Source organism: Vicia villosa, linkage group LG7 (genome assembly GCF_029867415.1).
Source record: "Vicia villosa cultivar HV-30 ecotype Madison, WI linkage group LG7, Vvil1.0, whole genome shotgun sequence".
Lineage (NCBI taxonomy): Eukaryota > Viridiplantae > Streptophyta > Magnoliopsida > Fabales > Fabaceae > Vicia > Vicia villosa.
In genome coordinates this window covers 89,128,786-89,148,186 of record NC_081186.1, presented here as the reverse complement: position 1 = coordinate 89,148,186, position 19,401 = coordinate 89,128,786, and the positions used below count along the sequence as shown (strand labels likewise).

At 33.4% G+C, this 19,401-nt stretch overlaps 1 protein-coding gene across 2 annotated transcripts; it reads right to left on the bottom strand.

The window, feature by feature from the left end:
- Window positions 1–1,546: 1,546 nt before the first annotated feature.
- Window positions 1,547–5,099, bottom strand: LOC131617756 (uncharacterized). 2 transcript variants are annotated; one of them, XM_058889011.1, is made up of 6 exons: window positions 4,842–5,099; window positions 4,355–4,485; window positions 3,664–3,796; window positions 3,243–3,335; window positions 2,806–2,893; window positions 1,547–2,406 (listed from the first exon to the last, which is right to left on the bottom strand). In XM_058889011.1, exons 1-6 carry the CDS (start codon window positions 5,012–5,014, stop codon window positions 2,116–2,118), a joined length of 909 nt encoding a protein of 302 aa, XP_058744994.1. In that variant the 5' UTR covers window positions 5,015–5,099; the 3' UTR covers window positions 1,547–2,115. The 2 variants fall into 2 exon arrangements, with proteins under 2 accessions (XP_058744994.1, XP_058744993.1); XM_058889010.1 differs by having other exon boundaries at window positions 1,550–2,406; window positions 4,355–4,608.
- Between the last annotated feature and the right edge of the window lie 14,302 nt (window positions 5,100–19,401).

Here is a 19,401-nt window from a genome sequence, read left to right as displayed (position 1 = left end):
ATGGAGTTGTTGGACAATGTATGACAGATCTGGTATGTGTTGGTTAGATATATGAATTTACCAACCAACTGTCTATAATGCGTGGGATCTGGAAAAGGTGTTCCAAAATACTATTGTAACCTTGTGATGTGTTGCATAGGGGAGGAGACCGATTTTGAACCTAACATACGTGTTATAGAAAAAATATCTAAAATATATTTACGTTGAGAGAGATGGATATCAGTATGAGATCTAGATATCTCTAATCCTTATAAGTATTTGAGATGCTCTAGATCCTTAATTTTAAAATTGTAGTGAAGAAAAAATTTGATGGTATTAATTTTAACAATGTCATTACTACCTAAAATAAGAACATTTACATAAATTAATGAAATGCCGAACGAAATTGAAAAACTATTGCTTGCTAGATTGTTTCAATTCATAGATGAATTTAGTTAATTTATAAACTTTTGTTTGATTTGGAGGAAGAAAGTCCAGTTGGAGTTCCAACACGTATTCTAAGCACTTCTATTCTAAGCACTTGCAAGCTCAGATTTTCTATTATTCTCATATCCCCAACTATGCAAATCAAAAGTTGAAGCTCTCCGATATATCACATTAATAAGACCAAATATCGCATTCAATGTTAATAAGACTTGTTAATTCATGTCTTCTCTACTTAGTCCTCGTCGGTATGCATTTAGGAGAACGTTGAGGTATTTAAGTAGAACTATTTCTCGTGGTCTCCTTTTGTCTCCATTTAAAGTAATTTTGACTATGCTACTGACTTAGATGATCGAAGATCAACATCAGATTCTCCTATCTTTTTTTGCCCACATATTGTCACTTGGAGTTCGAAGAAACAACGGTGGTTGCTAGGTCTAACACTATGGTTGAGTATTGTGCTCTTGTTCACACCACCTCAAAATTGATATGGTTAGAATTATTGTTATTTGAATTTGATGTCCTATTTTTTCCTCCCACGCTGTTATGCTACAACTTAAGTGTTGTCATGTTGTCCCATACCCCTTTTCTGCATGCTCACACGAAACATATCTAACTTGACATCCATTTTATTAGAGAAAAGGTGGTCTGAAAGAAGTTGCATATACAAGATGTACCTACTAGCTCTCAAATAGCTTACATGCTCACTAAACCTATTGGATACCTACTAGCTCTCAAATAGCTTACATGCTCACTAAGCATATTAGCCTGGCTGCGTTGGAAGACCTCAAGACCAAACAATTTGTTCTTGTTAATCGGGTGTTAGAAGAGTAATAAAACATTTTTTTTGTTAAAGGTCACCTTGATCTTGTAAGCGGGTGTTAGAAGAGTAATAAAACAATTTTTTGTTAAAGGTCACCTTGATCTTGTAAGCAGGTGTTAGAAGAGTAATAAAACATTTTTCATCAAAGAATTGAATCATCGCCTTCTACTTTTTCTCTCCAACTATATGCTTCACAAAGTAATCTTTATCCTTCTCTAAGATTTTTTTCTCTTCTTTGTATTATTTTTTTAATTAAATTTCTCTTTTCTATTGCATTTGTTTTGGTTGAAGGAAAGAGAAGGATCCAACATCCCGAGCTCACACCTCATGATTTATTCAATAGTGCTCCAACATTAAAAACACTCACTTGACATGTCTCCAACTTTTCAAAAAAATCATATTATGTAAGTGTTCTAAGAACAGAACATGTGCATTCAACCTAGTCCTGCAAGTCTCTATAATTTTGAAAAAAGTTTCAAAAGATGCCATGATGTCATTGATGACACTCATTCAGCTCTAGAAATTGTAAATGCTAATAAGGACTTTAATTGGATAAACACACATGTTAACAATTTTTCTAGAGTAAACACACTTTTAAAACAAGCTTACATCAATTGTTTACAAACATATCACACAGCACCATCCCAAAAATGGGCACAAAGTTGACTCACAAATAGCATCTCCTCCTAAGTGGTAGTGCATTATAGCCTTGATCCAAATTGAACCAATGAAGTTCTAGTTCTTTTGTCATAGCATTATCAGACAATGGACCACCCTACCATATTACACACTATAAATCTACAATTCATGAGACATGGATTATGGATTATGAACCCTACCAAATAGGTATGAGTTTTGGATGTCTCAATCTATGGAGGATTCTGCTCATTTCTGTCTAGTTTATTTACTATGATGCTAATGACATTCCAGTCAAAACCACGATATTGAAGCCATCGAATAATCCTTGACTTTCTTGTTTCCTTTGAAACATTTTCACCTTTGAACCACTGCTTGGAGGCCTGAACATAAAGATGATCCATGGATTGCTTTGACAAGTTAATAATTGATTTTTCTTCTCCAGCATGATCATTCTTGTCTTTAAAAACTACTTCAACTGCCTTTTCAGCATCAGATTGACTAACTCCCTTTTTGAACAGTGCCTGCCACAGATTTCAAGTCCATCAAGCAATAAAAATTTTGTTGATAATAATAAGTGTGTTATGTAAATGGCTCATAAACGCATGTGCGGTAATGAAAACAATGTCGCTGGCTTTGCAAGATGCTGTCACAATGTACTACATTTACTCATTATCTATGAAGCACTGGCATAGTTACAGACACTGAACAGAATATTAAAAAAAAAAAACTGAAAGTAATCACATGTGCCGGTATCGTGTCGGTGCTACAGAGCTCTTAATACTATATACTACATAAGTTAAAAGGAAGATGTATTCATCAACGCGCGGTGAAATCAAAATACTAACACTAAATACTTCCACTTTTGATTTGCTACAAAACTAATAAGAGGATGAACATAAGGACGGAATACACTGGCTTACTTGTTTGATCCGTCTTGGACCCCAAGTAGACGAAGACCATCTAGATTGAGAAAACGATTCAGCATACAACTTATCATTGATGAACCCTCTGAAACAAACAAATGGGTAAAATGGTCACCAGAAACCCACAAGATGTATTAAGATTCAGAAAATTCAGGTTTTATATATAAACTTGTAAAAGTGCAGTGTGAAAAGTACAACACGGTGTGATTATTTGTCAAACTGAAGAGAAGGTTTGCCATTTGTATCTGAAATTGCAGACATCTTATTTTCAAGGGCAAGAATCATGCAACATACATATTCTCACTTAGTTCAACTGAATCGAACGTGATGAAAACTGAATTTAGGAAAAACAAGTAGAACTTCAAATAATGATATGTTTGGAAATGGCTTAAAAACAACAGCCCAATAATTTTTATATGAAGTTAGTTACATACTGTCTCTGGAGCTTGTTTATCACTGCCTCCACTGCATTAGGAGAGAATCTCTTGCTAAGCAATTTCTTTCTCAATTCAACTGCTGTGAGTGCCCTGCGGGATTAAGGAAGCAGACATGCTTAAAAGAAAAAGAAAAACAACATTTTACATAAAATGTACATGCACGGTCCTCTGTCCAACATGTAAAAGATATTAGTTGACTCATATTATTCACAATGGCAATTGAATGTTGGTGCTAAGAACAAACGAATCGGCGTAAAGAGACAAACAAAAAGACAGTTAACTTAAAAAAATTTGATTTATATTACACTAAATGTGGAAACATTATGATTCAGAATCTCTTCAATTTGGTTGACCATGTAGTATAATAAACTAGGGTAGCATTGAATGCTTCAGAATCTCTTCAATTTAGGGAACTAACCTAGATGCAAGTAATTTGACAGCTGATTGTTCAACATCATTGGTAGATTTGTCAAGTCGTATAAAATCCCGTTCACGAGAGTCTCCTGTCTGAGGGACTGTCAACTCTCCAACCTCTTCCATTTGGTCGGAACCTATGATGCACAAATTAACATGATCTAAATAAACTTTATTTCTTAGATATACAAGTTGTAAGTGCTGCAACTATGATTTTAGAGCTTACTTATTGATACTGCACCTGAATATTCAGTCACAATAAAATAATAGAAAGAAGCTAAATGAGCTAAAACAGGTTATGAACTTATGATAGACACTTACTGTAGTAATATTTTAACAGGTGAATTGGAAAACCAAATGAAAACGGTGAACCAATAAGCCCAAAATTATAAAATCAGTGTTTTAAATACCAAACAAACAATTCAACCGGATGAACCTTGAAGCGGCCTTTATCGTGGTTTCATATCTTGGTTCTAGTGGATTAAGCCAGTTGAACCATGACCCAGAAGTCTCACCGGTTTGATGTCGAATTCGGTTTTTAAAACATCGTACAAAATAGAATGATGTCATATGTCAAGTTTGTATTAACTTTTGGGAGCTTTAAATCAGAATAAGTTAGTATTCTTAAGAAAAAGTACTAATAAACTAAGTGTTTGTGGAGAAGTTAAATGTGAGAGCTTATGTAACCAGTTTACCTTCTTCTTCAATGTCATGAAATAGTAAGTCAGTGCGAACTTTATCTGGATTTTGAGAAGTTTCACAATGTGCAATTGTCGCATGCCCAACTTTCCCATCATTTATCTTGATTACACTGCCATCAGCAAAGCTACAATATTCCAAATACCGAATTTTCACTCTGCAGGATGTTATAGGAATGTACCTAACAGTAAAAGAAGAAGAACTAAAGTCTCTACTCTTCAAGCAAGCAATCTGAAACTTCCAAATGTTCCTAATTTCAATAACCAAAAAACAGAAGGATAAGAATCATAGCCAAAAGCTTTAATCTTTTACAAGAATTTCCATCGACCCATTACAATTCAACCAATTGGGTAACTAAATTAGAACTTCATAATTCATTTACACTGAAAAAGAATCAAACTTTTCTGTGATTTTGCTAATCCAACTATGGCAAACAAATGTGTAACAAAATTTTGGAGATAAATGGAATGATATGCTAGTTACCGTGGAATTGAAAAAACGTGAGGTAGAAGATGATGAGACGAGAATTTGAAGCCAATGTTTCCCGCGAAAGTTGCCATGTTCATGTAATCAAAATTTGTGCCTTGCCAGTAACAAGGGTTTCTTACTCTTTGTTCATTTTCAGTTTGCACCCTCTTGTTTTTTTTTTCCTTCATTCAAGAAAGTCATGAAACAAGGGCTAAGCCCATTTTAAGACCCTATTCAGAAGTAAAATGGCCCAAATTGGATATCCAATTAAGTTAGATTGAATAAATGTGCTTGAACATAAATTTATTCAATTGCTATTTCCCCCCTTATATTGACATATCACACCCTTGAAAAACTAAAATAGCTCTTCATGCGTTTGGAGATGCATATTAAGACGCACCTAATAAGGTCCACCCATGTTGAACTGATATGGTTCAAAGATGAATCTCTGTATGTTATTTGGGTGTATTTAAATATGCATCTCCAAAATGTTCTCTGAAGTCTTTTAAAAGGTGCTCGAAGGGTGGTTTATTTTAGAAATGCATATCCGAAAATCTCTCTGAATCCTTTCGGAGCAACACCATTGTTCCAACATTGTAACTTTTTTTGCGATCAACTTATACTATGGTAATATCAATGAAAAAATGAAGTTAAATGAAACTAAAAAGTCAAAACATAATCTAATACGTAACATTTTTTCAAAAATACAAAAAAGTAAGACATTCAAACATAAACTAACTACTGAATATGTCTAACCCCCTCGCTCTTTCATTGTTCAACTGAGGAGTGAAAATCTCTCTGAATCCTTTCGGAGCAACACCATTGTTCCAATATTGTGACTTTTTTGCGGTTAATTTATACTATGATAAAATCAATGTAAAATAAAATTAAATGAAACTAAAAGTCAAAACATAATCTAATACGTAACATTTTTCCAAAAATACAAAAAAGTAAGACATCCAAACATAAACTAACTACTGAATATGTCTAACCACATCGCTCTTTCATCGTCCAACTGAGGAGTGTCATCCTCAAAGAATCAACCTCTATGGCTCCTCTATCCATCTCCGCAAAACTTGTTTAACTAAACAATCAAAATATTGGGCTATTCACATAATTCGTGATTCATTCATGAACTTTAGGTTTGAACTATCCAGCTGTGAAACATTAGCAATTAAAGTTCGAAAACTTAAATTTTATTCGTTCACTAAGAGCATAAAATAAATATTGTGCGCATCAATTTAATATTTTCAACAATCAATTCATAATGCATGGCTTGGTAATTGTCATTGAATCCATCATTGTCATGTACACCCTGTAACACCCCAGTTCTACCCTCTGTAATTAATTAAATAATCAGAGTATAATAATTAAAACATAAGAATAGGATGTCACATTTTCTTCGAAACAACAAAACATGCTCAAGTTAAAAAAAGTTGATACATAACACTTATATTCAAATGAACTAAAATAAACTTCATAGATATCAACTTCGCATTTTAATACACAGCAAAAAAAATATTCATATTCATGTTATCAAAACATTTTACATCCAATCATAACAACCAAAAGTTCATCCCTTCCCAAGTGTTACATATCAGAGCATGACACTACTCGACGTAAACAGCAGAAGATTAACATCTTCCAAGTCACTCCAAAACGCACTAAACTTCTTAACCTGCACGTTAACAACATAGGGGTAACATTCAAACAGAAGGGGTGGGATATCTAACAATGTAATTGAGATTATGATAAATGATATATTAGAGTTAGATCGAATAAAACTACCATATCACGATATTATCATCACAAATCACTTCACATCATTAAATTCAACAAACAATTCAATTCACAATTCAAGTCACTGCACTTCACATAATTCATACTCAGGCAATTTAGAGTGAGACACAAATAATGCACATGCGTGTGGTACCCAGGACTTCAGTTCCCATCACCAATTGTCAATCAATAGAGGCATCAAATAAGGCATAAGCCTTTGTCACTAATGGTCAATTCAGACCGTCACAAAAGAATATAAATGTATCTGACTTGATGAATGCAACATCACATACACAATCACAACAAAACTCGTCACGAGGCATATGCATATATCACTGTTATTACCAATAAATAGAGGTAATTCATCACCATCACATCGTCACTGGCCATAGGCCTACAAATTAGTATCAACATACCAACAAATTAACAACAATAATTCAACACCAATAATCCAACGACAATTCAACATTGGCCATAAAGCCTATAACTTTTTCTCGCCAATAATTAGAGGCAATTAGACTAACTCACATCACCTGCAATTCACATATTTTCAACAAATATTCAACATACCAAATTCAACCAAAACAACCTACGTGCGTTCCGTAATTATTCTGACAGTTTTTTATTCTAACCAGTTAATTAATTTATCGGTTAAAGTTACTAATACTCCTATTCGTACTATTTTCATCCATCCTTTATTAGTACTACTAGTTCCTATTATTAACAATTGGTGTCTGCTATAAAAATCGGTCATCTGCTATTATTCCCATTGTCTTCAAAATACTCTTCTACTAGCCAATATTTTTCTACTATGGTTACTGTACTAATATTGTCTGCTATTGTTGCTAAATATAATCACTAACCAAATTTTGTTGTTAATTAATTAGCCACCTTGTTTATCATGACTAAATCAGCATAGTTACTAAAAAAAAATTGTTGCTGCCACTAGCCTATTTAGATTGGGACACCTCAATTCCCAAGAAATGGCAGAGCTTACCAAGATCTTTTGTCTGAAATTGATTCGAGAAATGTTGTTTCAACTTGAGTATTCCTTGTTGATCACTGCTAGTTATCACTATGGTTGTTCAAAATCAAACCAACCCAATAGAAAACCGCAAACAAAACCAAACCAAACCGAAACCGCAAAAAACCGCATTTGGTTCGGATTAGTTTGGGTCATCTTTTAACAAAACCGCACAATTTGGTTCGATTTGAGATTTGTATTTTGTAAACCTAACCAAACCAAATCAAATCGCATTATGTTACAACCTAAAATTTACTTTACTCACATCCAACTCAAACTTAAACCTATTATACCTTAGCCTTATGATTACCAATAATTTTCTCATCCTTACACATATCCCGATCTTCTCAAATCTCTAATAACATTGTTGCACCTTCTTTGCCACATACATCTTCCTTCTTCTTCTTCTTCTATAAACTCTACTCTCTTATATTCTTTCTATTTCACCTTCCCATTTTTAGGTAAATGTTATGTATTTCAGTTTCGTTTTTATCCCACATCTTCTTCTCTAATCTCTCAACACTTTTTTTTCCTTTTCACCTTCATTAATCTCTCGTCTCTTTTATTTTTCTGTACATTATAATAATTTTTATAGTTTTATGCTATTATTTTATGTATAATATTTCACTTTTGTCTAATTTAATTTTTACATATTAAATGGAAAATTGTTGTCAAAATATGACGAGTTTTGTTGTTATTTGATAGTGTATAAATGTCTAAATGTAAAATTATGTTGTCATCTATATGTGTATGTATCGCTCAATAAAGTATTTGTAAAAAACCGAACCAACCGAACTGAACCAAACTGTATTAGTTTAGTTTGGTTTGGATTTTTTTTAAAAGTCAACCAAACCAAACCAAATTGCACGATTTTTTCTCTTGCGGTTCAGATAGTTTTTCCGTCAAAACCGCTCAAACCGCACCGCGAACACTCCTAGTTATCACAATATCATCCACATATACAATAAGATAGATACACCCTTTGGCAGAGTGACGATAAAACACATAATGATCAGCTTCACTATGGACCATACTAAACTATTGTACTACAATGCTGAATTTGCCAAACCAAGCTCTCGGAGACTGTTTGAGAACATAAAGAGACCTGTGTAGCCTACAAACCATATGTGAGGACTCCCCTTGTGCAGAAAACCTAGGTGGTTGCTCCATATATACTTCCTCTTCAAGATCACCATGTAAAAAGGCATTTTTGATGTCAAGTTGATAAAGAGGCCAATGTCGAATGGCTGCAATGGCTAGAAGAAGTCTAAGAGATGCCATTTTGGCTATAGGTGAGAAAGTATCGCTACAATCCAACCCAAAAATCTGAGTGTATCGTTTGGCTACCAAACAAGCTTTAAAATGATGAATCTTACCATCTGGACCAACCTTCACTGTATAAAACCAACAACAACCTATTAACGATTTCCCAGGAGGTAGATGAACCAGTTTCCAAGTACCACTACTTTGAAGAGCGCACATTTTGTCAATCATTGCTTTCCTCCAGTCAGGGTGAGATAATGCTTCACGTGGAGTGTTAGGAATAGAAATAGAAGACAAAGAAGACAAACAAGTATACTGCAAAGGAGAAAGAAGATGATAACATAAATCAATATAATGTGGAGAAGGATTTCTTGTTTGACGTATACCTTTTTGAAGAGCAATCGGAAGATCGAACTCAGGTTGCGGGATCGGATCCGGTGATGGAGAAGGCGTCAGAGGAGAGTCTGCAATGACCTCAGGGACAAATACTGCCTCAGGAATAGGTATAACAGAAGTGGGTTGGCGACGCTGATATGTTTGAAGTGGGAGAGCAGTGGGAGGGTCAACCGTAAGGCTAGAATGATGGGGGATAAGGGGAAATGAGACTTCCGGAAGAGGTGTAGGATTACTTTCCTGAAGGGGTTCCGGAGTTACTTGGCTGGACTCGAAGTATGGAATAGACTCGAAGAAGGTAACATCGACCAATACAAGGTATCATTGTAGAGTATGTGAGTAGCAACGATATCCCTTTTGGGATCGATGATAACCAAGAAAGACACACTTTAGTGATCAAGCTGATAGTTTATCAAGACCAGGGGAGAGATTGTGTACAAAACACGTAAACCCGAAAACTCGAGGAGGAATTGGGTGAAGAAGGGAGTTTGGAAATAGGATTGACTGAGGGATTTTATTATTATGGACAGATGAGGGCATGTGATTAATTAGGTAACATGCTGTGAGCACCGCATCCCCCCAAAACCGGAGAGGAACATTACCATGGAGAAGTAGGGTCCGTGTGGTTTCTACGAGATGCCCGTTTTTACGTTCAGCTACCCCATTTTGTTGAGGTGTATGAGGACAAGATGTTTGGTGCAGAACACCATTGGATGACATAAAAATTTGAAATCGTTAGGATAAATATGCATGTGCATTGTCAATTCTTAAGGTACGGATAGACAAGCCAAATTGGATTCTTATTTCTTGATAAAAAATTTCAAAAATAGAAAACAGTTGTGATCTATTCTTCATTAAAAATAGCCACATGCAATGTGAAAAGTCATCGATAAAAATGACAAAATAACTAGACCTAAAGGTAGACTCAGTACGCAAAGGACCCCAAACATCAGAGTGAACTAAAGCAAAAGGGGGCGCAACCCGTTTATTGACTCGATTGGGAATGTGACTACGAGTATGTTTCCCTAAATGACATGACTCATAATATAAACTAGATAATTTAGATAAGCTGGACACCATCTTTTTGAGCTTGAGAAGACCTGGATGAACTAACTGCGCATGTCTAATGAGTGGAGAATCTGTGGCAGGGCATGTGGTGGATTACGCAGAGAAGTAGTAGAGGCCTTGAGACTCACATTCGATGCCAATCGTCTGTCCCAAACTCCGGTCCTGCAAAGTAACAACCCTATTAGTAAAGATGATAGAACAACTAAGGGCACGAGTTAAACGACTGAATGACAGTAAATTAAACGGACAATTGGATACATATAGGACAGAAATAACATTGAGAGAGAGATGGTAGGATTTGAACAGTACCAATCCCTTGGGATTGAGTTTGAGAACCATTTGCGGCACTTATACTAGGTAAGAAACCAGAGGTAGAGATGGAAGAGAAAAAACCTTTATTACCGATAACATGATCAGACGCACCAGAATCGAGGACCCAAAGACCAAAAAGAGATGATTGAGAGAAGAAAACAAATGAATTACCAATGTGTGCAACTAAAGCCGTGGAACCAGAGTTCTGATTAGTCTTACACCACCTGAGAAAATCGTCATAGCTTGGCGAAGGATTTTGAAGTGAAGGTGAAGTTTGCATAGAATCAGGATAATAAATTTGAGTTGCATTTACCTGACGTGGAGGCCTTCCATGCAACTTCTAGAAACGGTCGATAGTATGCCCAAGCCGGTTACAATGGTCACACTTGGGACGAGGTTTGAAGTTGGATGACCCTCCTCGAAGGCGATTTTGATTGTTTCCAAGAGATGCAAGGGCAGCAGTGTCACCTGGTGTTGGAGCAACAATAGATGGAGGGGAAACCGGACCAAACGCATGAGGTGTAGCCAAGCGCAAGAGTTGTTCACTAACTGTATCATAGTTAGGAACAGTAGTACCTGATAAAATCTGGTTACAAACGGATTCAAGTTCTGATGGTAGTACTTTAAGTGTTATGACCATGAAATATTTACTCTATTGTTCGGCATGAGCTGGTGCATCTTTTGCGTAAGGCATGAGGGTTGCTTAACTTGCTTTCAAGGCATCAAGCTTACTGATAGGGGTGGAAATAGGCTAGGATAGGCTAGGCTTTAGAAGGCCTAGGTTTGGCCTACGATAAACTTAAAAGGCCTAAGCCTGGCCTAAGGCCTATCATAGGCTCAGTTTTTTGGCCTGGCCTGGCCTTTTTAAAAGCCTGGTCTGGCCTGAAAGCCTATTTAAAATGCCTGTATCTCATTAAAGTTTTCAATTAATCTATATAACTTAAGATGTCTTGTAGGTCGGCATATATATACATATATAATTGAACCTATTTAGCATCTGTTATATATATATATATATATATATATATATATATATATATATATATATATATATATCTTTTTTTTCTAATATATATGCATACATGAACTAACTTATTTAACATATCTCTAATATATATGAAAATATAGGCCGACCTATAAGGCTTCATAGGCTTTTTTAATAGCCTAAGCCTGGCCTATTAAATAAAATAGGCTTTTAAAAAATCCTAAGCCTGGTCTCTTTATTAAATAGGCCTGGCCTGGCCTAGGTAGGGGTGAGAATAGGCCAGGCCGGCCTACAGGGGCCTATGGCCCAGCCTACATAGGCCTAGGCAAGGCCAGGCCTATTTAATAAATAGGTCAGGCTTAGGCTTTTTTAAAAGCCTATTTTATTTAATAGGCCAGACTTAGGCTATTAAAAAAGCCTATGAAGCCTTATAGGTCGACCTATATTTTCATATATATTAGAGATATGTTAAATAAGTTGGTTCATGTATGCATATATATTAGGAAAAAAAGTTATATCTATATACATATCTATATATATATATATATATATATATATATATATATATATATATATATATATATATATATATATATATATATATATATATATATGCCAGGCCAAAAAACTGAGCCTATGATAGGCCTTAGACCAGGCTTAGGCCTTTTAAGTTTATCGTAGGCCAGGCCTAGGCCTTCTAAAGCCTAGCCTAGCCTAGCCTATTTCCACCCCTAGGCCTAGGCCTATGTAGGCTGGGCCGTAGGCCCCTGTAGGCCGGCCTGGCCTATTCCCACCCCTACTTACTGAGATAAGCTTGCAAATCTATATTTTCCAACGTCAGTGTGTTGAGTTTATGGATGACACTGTATAGAGAGTGAACATCGTTGGAAAAAACTTTTTTGGCCTTTTCCCATACCTCATAACAAGTGGAAAAGGCTTGGTACTGAACTTGGAGGTTAGGTGCTATGGAAAACCACAACACAGTACACAGAGAGGCATCATTTTTCTTCCATTTAGCGAGTTTGTCGGCTGCCACGACAGACAATTTTGTGGTTAGGTGCTCTTCATATCCCTGAATGTTAAACCACATATCGACAACATGAGCCCATACGTTATAATTTGCTGATCCTGTTAGTTTTTCACATGGGATCGGCGGAACTTTAGTAAATGAATCTCCCATAGCTTCAAGTTAACAAGAACGGGGTTGTTTGAACTGGAGTGCAGATTTTTGCAATTCGGAAGAAGAAACAGAGACCGGATCTGTGATCAGGGGACAAAATCGAGCAAATTTGTTTTTCTTGTGAACAGTACCGCGGTGATGAACAGTATCAAGATAGTCGCTAAAAAAAATAGGCAAACCGGAGTGATGACAAGGTTTGCAGAGGAAAATTTCTCACCGGAAGACAGTAGGTCAACCTAGTAAAACATGACAAAGAATTTCCTCTTAGTAGGCTCTAGATACCATATTAAGATACGACAGACTAAGCGACATTTGAATAAACTATGTATTTTGTAAAGCACTACAGAGACTTTATTATATACAGAGAGATTATAGCTAATTACATAATATAGTCGATGTGGGACTATTCTATATACAAATAGTCTTAACACTATATTTACAAATATCAACAATAAGAATATACAAATAAGCATTATAATATCATTCAACTCATTAATTGATACCTTTATTTCTGGTAAGTATCTGTTGAGCGTACAATATAACGTCAGATAATAAATGCAACATTTTTTTCATACATAAGATGACCTATTCAAGCTACTCGGCAATAACATATGGACATAAAGTAATCTTAAATAATGACCTGATCCCCAGTGGTTTGCCTCCGTAATTGCTGCTTGAATTCCTTATCATCTCCAATAAACCCCATAGCCAAACATGTATACCGAAAAATATCATATTTAACGTTGTTAACAATTTTTATCTCATCGTAACTTTTCGGAACTCTGACTTAAGTTAACACCATTCGAAGATAATACAATTCACCAGTGACTGAAGGAACCCAAACTAACCTACCAACAGTGGCAGAGGGAGAGTATATTGAGGGGGTTCAATTGAACCCCCTGGTTTTTATAAAAACAATCCAAATTTCTATATAATTTGCTTTTTGAACCCCCTCAAAAAAGAACTCTTTAAGTCAAAATTTAAATTAATCATTTGTTCTTATTTTTATATTTCATATTTTCTCTAGTTCTAAACTCTTTCAAAAAATTGTGGTATTTATTTATTCCATCAAAAACTTTAATTTAAGTGTATAATATTCATGATTATTTAATTTAATAAATAATATTTAATTGTTAACGATATTAGAGTTTGTTCTATTTTTTAATGAACTTTAGAATTTGCTCTCTTTAAGAGCGTTGACATGTTATTTACCAATGGATACTAGAAACTACGTGTGAAAAATGTTCTTTTTTTTTAATTTTTTCCTAGAAATCGCTTAATAAAATGAAAAGCAACTGAATTTTTTTTAAATTTTTTTTCTAGAAATCGCTTAATAAAATGAAAAGCAACTGAATTTTAAAAAATTCTTGTATTATTGTACTTATAAACTCAAATATTGATTAAAAGATTATTAAAAATACTTATGAACTCAAAAATCACTTAATTACACATTGTCACTTTAATACTAGTGAATTTAAATCATGAAAAAAATAATTTTCTGTGAGTTAAACTCCTTAAATAACGATAAAAGACGTGTTCATTAAATTTTATATAGAGTTGATTATTTAATACTTTCACATAAAAAAAACATTTAGAATTCAGTTGTAAAGTATGTATAATTTTATAAATAGAATATATTTTTTAATATATATTGTTATAATTATTAATTAAAAATTTTAAATTTGCACCCCCTAGACCAGGTTCCTGGCTCCGCCACTGCCTACCAATTGTGTAACCTCTTTGTCGGGGCTTGGCATAGACAAACTCGAACACAAAATTGTTGTATGTTAACAATCTAGCCTCATGATATTTATTATTTGCTTCAAACCATGATGTAAACATCGACTCCGTGACACTTAGCTTCTCAAGGACGGTATTAATATGATCAATATTTCTATAATATACATAATTCTAACCCTCACAATGGAAAAATAACCTCTCTTTAATACCTCATTTTTTCATCTGATGCATATAATTAGTCAGACATTTTCTGTTAATTCATCATTTCTCATTTTATTAAAAAATATATATATATATATATATATATATATATATATATATATATATATATATATATATATATATATATATATATATGTGTGTGTGTGTGTGTGTGTCCATTTACATTATTTTCATTAAAATCAAAAGAATATATTCATGTTCATTACGTGCATTTTTATTCAATTAATAGTATTTTGCTTATTTTACTAACTTTTGTTGATTTAAAAATTAATAAAAATTAAATTTAAAACTAAATTAAATTCAAATTAATTTTTAGGCTAAATATTTTTGTTATTATTCTACATTGTATTTTTAGGTGTGGTACAAATAAAAAGAGGAGGTCCAAGGACGATATTCCAGTTGATCCAAGTTCATGCATCAAGCTAAAGTGAGACTCATTCATATGCTTTTTCAGGTTTCATGTATTTCGAGAAAAAACCAATTTCACCAACTCAAATTTTAACCAAATTCACATTACAAATTCAAATTTACATTCACTTTTCAGTTACACTTCATAACAAATTTTCAACATACAATCTGCACCCTTCATTCCAAGTTCATGCTAAGTTTTTTAAATCATTTTGAAGCCATATCAAGCTATAGTGAGACCCATTCACATGCTTTTTCAGGTTTCATGCATTTCTAGCCAAACCAATTTCACCAACTCAAATTTCAACCAAATTTCACATTACAAATTTAAATTTATATTCACTTTTCAATTACACTTCATAACAGATTTTCAACATACAATTTATGGTCCGTTTGTTTTGTTATTTTTTTAAATGATTTCTATAGTGTTACAAATTTTTGTGTAAAAAAATTTTACAAAAAAACTTTTTATAAAAGCTTCAAATGAAAATTTGGTTTGAATAGTTATTCTTAAAATGTGATTTTAGGTATTTCATCTAATTATGGGGAAAAAATTGGATATCAAACTTTTAAAAAATCACTTGAAGCTATTTCAAATATATTTTCATAAAAAATTATTTTTAAAATACAACTTTTTGAAAAAATTGCGATTTAACTAGGTTTTGATATTTAATAATGTATGTTTATGTTATATGATGTCAAAATAATTGTTTCATTTTAGCAAAAACTAATATAAAAAACTTGTAATATTTTGAAAAACAAAATTAAAAAATCTATTTTAAAAAATACAAAGAAAATATTTATTTTTTAAAAGTTGAAATAGACTGGCCGACCCTTCCTTCCAAATTCATGTTAGGTTCTTCAAACCATTTTGTATTATATTTTATATGAACGACTAAATGCATTGGGGCTATTTTGTAGGATTTGAAAAAGTTGAATGACATCATGACTCTTGATTCCATTGAAGACATTCAAAATCAATTTAAAATTCTTAATGAGCAATTTAACGATGTTAAAGGTGATAAATGGAGAGAATGATATAATTCATGTGGAATCCATCATCAACAGTCAATTGATACTCACCAACCTCCACAAAGAATTAACTGATTTGGAACAAGACAAAATTAACCGATTTATTCGACAGTGTTCGAGTAATAACCTATTTCGACACAAGGAATTACAATTTATCACTTTCTTGGAAACGATGACGGATAAGTAATTATCACGTAAATCCACCAGGGAGAAAAACATCCCGAAATCATCATCCATTTAACTTTTTATCCAATCTATTATTAACAAAGGCCACAGGACATCCTAAACCAAAATAATGAATTTTACTAAAAAATTGTAGAATAACCTGGCTTTCTTTTTCCCGGTGTTGTGGTAAAACCTTCTGTAGGTTATTATGTGTTTTGAAATGCCAAAATTTTTGTAGACATCAAAATCATCATTATTATTCCAGTAATGGCAAAAGACTATTTAGTAAATTGAAAATCTAAAATCGGGTTACTTTCCTGCTATATAAAATAAACCAGTTTCTGGCAGCATCTTGATCTTCGTTAGGTTCTTAGCTTGCAATTTTATTTGTTTCTTGACTTATTAATCTGAAAGTTAGCAATTATGCCATCAGAACAAATTAAGCCATAAGCAAACATTAAATTTCAATGTGCATATAAATATACGTGCCTCAAATCTATTGGCAACCTCAAATTTGCTTGAAGTTCAATTATGTATATGGATGCACATGTGACATAAATAGAACAGGCGACAGGCCTTCCCCTAGATGCAAGTAATTTGACAGCTGATTGTTCAACATCATTGGTTGATTTGTCAAGTCGCATAAAATCTTGTTCAAGAGAGTGTCTAGGGACTGTTAACTCTCCCGCCTCTTCCATTTGGTCACAAGTTGTAAGTGCTACAATTATGTTTTTAAAGCTTACTAGTTCTGAATATTTTGTCACAATAAATGATAGAAAGAAGCTAAACGAGCTAAAGCCAGTAACGATAAACATTTAATGTTAATATTTTAATATGCGAGTTGGAAAAACAAATGAACATGGTGAATTAAGAAACTTAATTGTATCAAAATAGTTTGGTTATTTTGGTGGTTTCATTTTGGTTCAAGCAGCTTAAACAAAAAAATGTATCATTGAACCAATACTTTTAATAACTCTAAATCAAATGCTAATAAAGAAGATAAACTTTGAAACTAAAACTTTCACTTTAAATAAAAGAAAGCAACAATTCTAGAAAACACTAACAATGAACATCAATCAATTCTCCAAGCATATAGAAAATGAAAAAAACTTCTTGTAGTTGAATTATCATCTACTAAGTCATGTTTGTTACAATCTTCATTTATTTCTGTGCATTCTCTGCCATTAGAATCAATAGCATGTTCCATGGATCCTCGCTTGAAAATAAACAAGGCAGGGCCTGAACCAAGGTCATTGAACAACCAATCATGCACATCCCAAAGTATTTGTACAGGTAAATTATTCACCATTACAATTTCATTTCCTCTAAATTTCCAATTCAAGTTCATTATTCTACTAGCCAATATTCCATCTATGCTAATCCACATTTCTGGATCATCCGGCCCCGAAAGGGATGTCTCGATAACGACGTCGTGTTCTGGTTTACCCTCTTCCAACATAGCCTTGGTACAAAACATCTTTTTCCCTTGTACATTCTCTTTCTTGCATAACAAGGCAGACTCGTCTAACGATGGTTTTGATTTGGTTCGTTCATAAGCATCATCTTCTAAATCTCCAAGTAACAAAAGTACCTTTTTCTTGTAAATCAAGGCAACATAATAGCCTGAGCAAGGTTCTGGACTATTGGAGAATTTCGCATGTCGAAAATCCCAATAAATATCTACTCTCGACCCTTCTACTTCGAAGGATTTGAGACCTTTTTTTCCCCAAGATTGTCCTGATGCTAAATCAATCTTGCAGGTAAATTTGACTTCGTCATAAGGTTTTTCCACAATTATAGAAAGGGTATGTTCTATGAGATTCTTGCACCATGTCAATGCTACGCTACGAAATGATTCTCCTAATTTTGTTTGATACACAAAGGTAACAAAATTATGAGGGGTGTATTTTCTTATGGCATTATCTTTTGAAGATTTCTTCCATGGAGGTGGTTCAGGAACGCTCATTGGCCCAACTTTGACAGAAGAGTTAATTGTTGACATAACATTCTGAAATACGCATAAATCAAGAATCAGTTTTAGGAATAAAATATATGCAAGGTTGTTGATAAGATGTTAACAATAGAAGTTTCTTCATTTTGTTTTTGTCTATTAATAGGTTAATGTTTCTTAACTTAAAAAATTGAAATAAGTTGCAATGCTACTAATTATAGTAAATATCATGTTTGGTAGATGTTCTTTTGATCTTTAAATATAGAGTATTATAAATACATCTTAATATATATTTGAATACGCCAGTTTACTTATGTTTATTGCAACAACAAAAAAGTCAACAATCACAAACCAACAAAAAAGACAACAATTAACTAGATGTAAAGTCTATTATGCATGCACAAGTTGATTTTAATTACTTTAATAAATTAGTGAAAGGACCATTATTTTCTATTACTATAATTAGGCTTGTTGAATTTTGATTTTAGTATTCACAAATTAGCATATATGATGACTTTATTTCATTTTGGTTTGCAGGTTTATTTATTTTCAAATTTTGTTTGAGTGATTTTCTGAGAAGTGTTTGACTCATTTTTGAAGTCAAGATTGACAAGTGTTTCGGATCGGTCATATTGATCCCGGTCGACCACTATGAGAAAATGATTATTCTTCTAGAATCACCTTGACATACGAGAATTTTTCTCACGATGATAACAAATATCTCAACTGCATGTGCATCCAATGACTCTCTGCAATTTACTCGTACTTAATAGCGAATTTGCTATTCACTTCGCTCTTCTCCCTCATATACTAACTTGAGTATTGGAGTGCTAACCCAACTACTAATTATCAATTGAGCTACTTCATCCATCTAATCAAATATTTATTGTTATGTCAACAATAAAGAAATCTAGTTCATTTTTATAAAGACAAAAGTCAACCAACTCATAACCAAAATAACTAAATTTTATATATTAGAATTTTAAATGAAGATGTGGTGTTCAAATCTAATTGCATTTCTATTCTTAACTCAATCCGTTGATACATCAATAT